The 6635-nt window shown below is 34.1% G+C and overlaps 1 protein-coding gene across 1 annotated transcript; it reads left to right on the forward strand.

Annotated features, from left to right (window-relative positions):
* Positions 1–3470: 3470 nt before the first annotated feature.
* LOC111896564 (uncharacterized) lies at positions 3471–4615 on the forward strand. The gene is made up of 5 exons (XM_023892533.2): positions 3471–3593; positions 3671–3976; positions 4054–4161; positions 4261–4322; positions 4429–4615. The coding sequence occupies exons 1-5, from the start codon at positions 3471–3473 to the stop codon at positions 4613–4615; spliced, it is 786 nt and encodes a 261-aa protein (XP_023748301.2).
* Positions 4616–6635: the final 2020 nt, after the last annotated feature.

A 6635-nucleotide genomic window follows, 5' to 3' on the forward strand; every position in this document is an offset into this window, starting at 1 on the left:
TCTATATGTGTTTATATGCCTTGTATGATTTCCATGCTTATATGTATGCTTTTATGTGCTTTAATGTTGGATCTAGCCATAAAACTCCCCAAAACCGAGATATAACTTATGTTATATGATTTTAGCATCAAATGTATTTCTACATACAAAGTGTTTCAAGAAAAATAGCTAAGTGGTTTAGTAACAATTTTCTTTAAGCTAAAAACACAAATTTTGGGCCTAAAATGTGAAAAATACAAAATTAAGGGCCCAAATTGACATTTCACGAATTCTGATGGATGAAGTGTGTCAAAACAGTTTCAATAAAACAATTTCTAGAATTATACTCATTTAGAGGGTTAAAAACATAAATTTCAAGCTTAATGGGCTAAAAATGAAAATTTCGGCCCAATGAGGCCCATTATGCGAATTTTTCTGTTTTGGAGGGCCAAAACTGTGATTTTCTGTAAAACAGTGGACCATAAGTGATCCAAGTCCTTTTCAAAGGTTTAAAATGCTTTTTAAATTTAAAAAGGACCAAAGTTGCAAAAATTTTACAATTTGGGCCAAAATTGTCAAAATTGCGAAAAGAAGGGTATTAACCAAGAAAAACTGAAATTTCAGGGACTTAAGCTGTTTTCTATGAAAAATATGCTGGAAAATATTTATTTCAATAATTTTTGGTGTTAAAATGTCAGGAAAATTGATTTAAGGACCAAACCGGAAAGTATTTTAAATAAAGGGTTGAAAAAGTAAATTTTACAAACAAGGAGGGGCTGAAAACAGAAAATTTCCAAGACTAATTCAATACATGCAATATGACCAAATAATGGTACTACGACTATCGACAAAATACAATACATTACAACACCAAAAGTCGTTGTTAAACGAATTGGTTCGGTCTCGACCAATAAAAATCCGAAACTACTAACACGACGATACTATGAAAATTCAATACTACGATTCATACAACTAACGATTGGGAATTCATTATACATGCGAATGTGCACAGACGTCTACGCACTATCTTTGGGCCCCACAAGTGTAAAATCTTGCTCGTTGAGCCCAGCTAGCCCGACGACCTGATCTTAAGGCCCAAAGACTTCATCTTACGAAGTGTTGGGTTTTACCAATCCGACACGACGTAACCGGACTTTCAATGGCTTGTAGACTACTGGTCCCCAAGGGTCCTTTAGTGTCGCTAGTAGAGTCTGCCTTTTTTGCGAGGCGGGTCTGGGACCCCTCGTACCTTTTTATCCCCAACCGGCTAATGGAGTCGTCGAGGCCTTCGTGTCCTCCTTCTCTTCGGATGTGGGACTACACGTAGTCAGGACGGTTGGATAACGTGATTAGTACGGACGACGCCTACGGGATCGTTAGTATTGCTATAGACTAGTCGTTTGTGTAACGCGTGTTTGTAGCAGATAATCATGCTCAAAAATAATCCAATGTCGTCTGGTAATGATAACTTCATGCGTTACAATGGTTTCAAAGTAAATTCATGGAATTCAAAGAATTAGGAAAACATCGGGTTTTCCTAGGGTTTTCAATACATACAGATTCAAAATACATACGATTTCAATAAACAATTTTTACAAGTATAGAAAACAAACAAGCATACCTATAGATCTTCACACCTTTTTGACTATACTATTTTCAGAAAATATCGGATTTTCTGGCGGTTTTCAAACGACACGAAACATTGTTTTTTTTCAAATACAACTTATGAACTCACCAACATTTCATATGTTGACGTTTTTCAAAATACTTGTATTCTCAGGGAACCAGTGAAACAAAGGAAATCGTATTCAGTGATGGCTTGCAGTTTATTTATGTACGAATCGAACAATTTATTTTGGAAATGTAATGTTTAAACAATGTACTTCATGTAAACTTTACTGGTTGTACAATATTAATGCATGGTGACGAATGTTGTTACGTTTCATATATATACAATGTTATGGTATTCAATTGAGTCACGACAGCCCCCGAACGTTTCCGCCGCCTGGTTTGGGGGTGTGACAACAATAATAAAGAATGAAGAATGAAGGAGATACTAGTCTGTATAAAAAACAATGTACCTTGTTACAAATAGGGGAAATAAAAAGTCTAGGTTACCATATATACAAGGACAAATAATCCCTCTCGGTGTCAACCAATTTGGATGAATAAACCAGCAAATATACCAATCCAAATCATTGATAGTGTATGTCAATGAACAAGCAATCAAGTGTAATGAACAAGTAAGCATCAAGAAAGCAATTCCTCTGAAAGAAAGAGGTATAGTGAATGACAAAGGTCATATGTGTCTTTTTACCTTGCAGACATATTCTCTTTGTTTTTTTTGCCAGGTAAATGGCGGCTTCAACATGACATAACATAACATCAAGTTAGTTATGAAACCTCTGAGATACACATACAATAACAACGAAATCGTAATCCATCTACCTCCATATGTTTATATACTTTATCCGTTTTTCCTGACTTGTTAAAGAATCCACAACTGCAAACGAAACACAACATTCACTTCAAGATGTAAAGACAACTCAAATGCACCTATGAAATAGAATGATCAAAGACAAAACTTACACACTCTTCATCCTGAAAGCCTCGATTGCTAAATTTTTTCCCAAGTCGACTATTATTTTCTCCATCACTTCCAATGGCATGTCTGTTAGCGATTTCCTTTGATTTCTTGACTGCATCTTCGAAGAAGTATTGGCTTCCATAATAATAAACCTTCACTAAGATAATGATTCTGCAAAAATGATTTGAGGTTTTTTTACTGTCGGAATTTTGAAATTGGGGTTGTTTGCAAGTGACTGAAATAAGAGTGAAGAACTGAAACAACGTGTTTCGTCGGAAAACATTACGGTGCCTAGAAGATATTCCATTATAAAATGACTCAATTGTCCTAATACATACAATGACTCATATTTTATTAGTAAGGGTAGTTTTGTGAAAAATACATCTAAAACTTCAAAAACTGTAACAATACAATCCTCAACACTTACATCAATAACCCAAACTTCAGCACCTGCGTCATCTAAACCATCCTCAACACTGACACCCACTACGACATCATCAACACCTATATCTACTACCACAACCTCAAAACCTACATCTACACTACCATCCTCCATAATTACAGTAACTACCACACCCTCATTAAGTAAAGGAACTACCACATCCTTAACATATACATATATCCCAACACCTACCCAGAATATACCCCATCAACAACACCTATCCCAGAATCTACCCTATCACCAACACAACCAAGCATAAATGGATCTGTATTGGAAAGTGTAGAAGGTGAAAACAATTCCTATGAAGATTGTGGACCAGATGGACATTTAACTGTTCATGTTCGGAAAAAAACGTGAGTTACCAATCAAATCTTAATTATAACTTTTTCTATGTATAAACTTTTGGTTTACACGTACATATCAATTCATAACTTAACACATCACATGATTACTTGCAGGATAATGCCACCAGGCCCTTGTGCACACTTTATTAGTCAGTCCTTTAAACAAAGAGTTGATCCAGAAGGGTACGCTTGGGGAAAAGTAAGAAAAGAAATGCACGAATTATATTGGGAGGAGTTTCAGGTAATTAACTATATGTGATAAATTGTTGTTTGGTAAACATTTACACTTAAACTTATGTTTATATTGTAAATGTATAGAAAAAATGTTGTTTGGATGAAACAATAGACTCGTTGGTGAGGCAAGCTTGGGCAACGAAAGCAACAGAAAGTTATGGTCAATATCTCTTCAACATGCGGAGCCCAAAAAGAAACAAACATGGCTTTAAACCAGCTCATATTCCACAGGAAGTCTGGAACTCCTGTAAATTAAAATGGAATACAGAAGAATACAAGCTAAAATCTGAACAGAACAAGAAAAATAGGCGTAACGGTGTGGCTGATGGAGTAGCAAAACCTACACATAATGCTGGATCTGCAAGTCATTTGAAGATAGATTCTAATTTGGTAATTTTTTAAATGGTACATCGTATCAATGTTTATATATGTTTATCTGTACATTTGACATTTTATATTGTATTCAGAAGAAGAAATTAGGACGTGATCCACCCCATAGTGAGTTGTTCCTATATACACACATGAAGAATCACGATGGAGTCACTTTCACAAATGAAAAAGATAGACAAATTCGTGTAATATTCATTTCGGTGTTAAACTTTTATATTGTAGCTAGTCCATAATATCATTCATGAATTTGATATCTTTTAACTTATATTATTTTTATTTTGTAGGCAGCGTATACAGAAAAACGGGAAGAGTTGGAAGCTGAAGGTGTTCAATTTGAGGAGGACAAGTTATTTTATGTTGTTGTTGGTGGTCATGATACAAAAAAAAAAGACTTTATGGATTAGGCTCTTTTGCAAAGGCGGTTCCCAATAGGAACGGTAAAACGGATGTAGCTTACATTCCGGAAAAAATGATGAAATAGAAATGAGGGAGTTTGTTGCTAAACAAAAACAGGAAAACAAAGAGCTTAAAGAAATGATGAACGTCCAACAAGAAGAAAACAACGCAAGGACCGAGCATCTTGAAAAACAACTTCCAACGGCATTAGATCTTATTAATGTCTTCACAAAACAACAATAGTAGTAACTTGATATATGTTTATTGTAGAGTATTTATTTTAGATTAGCAACTTTCCTTTTTACCATTTAATAAATAATTATTGTATTATTTTAAGATATAATGGTTTTGATTTTTTTTGTTATTTTTGTTTTTCATACATTACTACAAAATAATTTGGATATAATTTATAAATCAATTATCCATCAGTCCGTATGGAATGTGGTATATAATATACCATGAAAATTGCTAGGGATTCATGACCATGAAATTTGCTAGTAAGTCATTAAACAGAATTTGCTAGGGATTGATTCAACATGATGAAATTTGCTACATAATTACCACCATGGAATTTGCTACGTAATGACCACCACAGAATTTACTAGGGATTCACCACCACGGAATTTGCTAGTGAATGACCACCACGGAATTTGCTAGTGAATCACCACCATGGAATTTACTAGGGAATGACCACCATAAAATTTACTAGGGATTCACCACCACAAAAGTTGCTAGGGAATAATCACCACGGAATTTGTGATGGAATAACTACCACTGATTGTGTGATGGAATCCTACTACGGAATACCATCTACCACGGATTTCATTCCGTTGTCACATTTCTAACACAAGTATCGTTTCTGTTGCAAACTCTCGCTACGGCGTTTTTAGGGACGGAAATGGGCCGTTGCAAATTCCATAGGAAATCATCTTTTGCAACGGAATTTCAGCTTTTCGCAACGGATTCATTCTGTTGCAAAATGGCATTTTTCTTGTAGTCTCAAGATCACTGTTTGTCAACAAATTTAATCCTATTACACTTAAATAATATTGATGATATTAAATCACCAACAGTATAGTTGTGTGTATTCAAAGGATTAAACAAGAAAATGCATCTAACGAGCAACAGGTTACATTATTTTTGGCTAAGAAACAACAAACTCTTAATGATGACATATGTGAGACACTTAAATCAATAAATTTGAGTGACTTTTGTCTTCGACTGTTGTAACGATTGGGTAAAATGTTGGTGATATGTAGTATGAAACAATTTTTGTGTTTTTAGTGAGGAGGGAGTTATTCCCTCCCAACCCACTAAACTTACTGCCACATCCATTTTTTTTTTCTTTCATTTTTCTTCGAATTTTTCAACCCACAATACACCGAAACCCACTCATCACATTCAATTTTAAAAAAATACAAAACAATCAAGATAAAATCTTAATTAGGAATAGAGTTATTGTTGATACCACTCCCTATTCAGCGGGTAGTTTAATAGGTTTCACTAACCCACTTCATCCTCTCTCTTTCTCTAATCTCTCTCTCTCTCTCTCTCTCTCTCATTTTCTCTTCTATCTTAGTTGTTTTGTATTTATTTATAATTGAGTAGGTTGAGAAAGATAAGATTTTCATATGTTGTGAGTTGGGAAAGATGAAGAAAAAGGAGAGACAAAAATTGATGTGACAGTAGGTTGTGGGTTGGAAGGAAATGACTCCCTCCTCCATTATAGATGTTTGTGTAAGTATTTGTTTGTTTTGCATTTTTTTTTTTTTTGTAAATTTTTAAGGTTTCATCGCAGTTATCGTAACTTAATGCCTTAATTTTCATGTTTCCTTATTTTAAAACATAAAACTGTATTTTCATCTCTTTTTGATTGTGTGTGCAAGTAATGAGAGCCTGAAAAGACCTTCAAAATCTTGGCGATGGAATGAAATGATGTTAGCAAGTATAGATCATTGTGCATGATCTTTTATTTTGGAGAAAATAGACGTGTGCCCAACCTTTGTTTTTCAAATTTTTTCAAATTTGGCAAAATATGAGAAATTTGTGGACTATAGAGTGGGAAACAACAATTGTGGTGGTTTTTAGGTGTAGTTCAATGTATAGCCAAAATATAAACAAACATATCCTAATATTTTTTCAATTTTCAACTTAATTATTAAGTGTGGTTCAATGTATAGTCAATATAAACAAATAAGTTTATCCAAAAAATAAAACATTCATATCAAAACGCATAATCTATGAGTATGAATTGCGTATGTAC

This window comes from Lactuca sativa, chromosome 9 (assembly GCF_002870075.4).
Source record: "Lactuca sativa cultivar Salinas chromosome 9, Lsat_Salinas_v11, whole genome shotgun sequence".
Classification (NCBI taxonomy): domain Eukaryota; kingdom Viridiplantae; phylum Streptophyta; class Magnoliopsida; order Asterales; family Asteraceae; genus Lactuca; species Lactuca sativa.

Bases quoted from the DNA above. Each gene is read 5' to 3' on its own strand.
- LOC111896564 (XM_023892533.2), top strand. From the start codon at position 3,471: ATGCCACCAGGCCCTTGTGCACACTTTATTAGTCAGTCCTTTAAACAA. The intron at 3,977-4,053 runs GTAATTTTTTAA...TATTGTATTCAG, and splicing joins TGAAGATAGATTCTAATTTG to AAGAAGAAATTAGGACGTGA. The intron at 4,323-4,428 runs GTTATTTTATGT...AAACGGATGTAG, and splicing joins GTTCAATTTGAGGAGGACAA to CTTACATTCCGGAAAAAATG.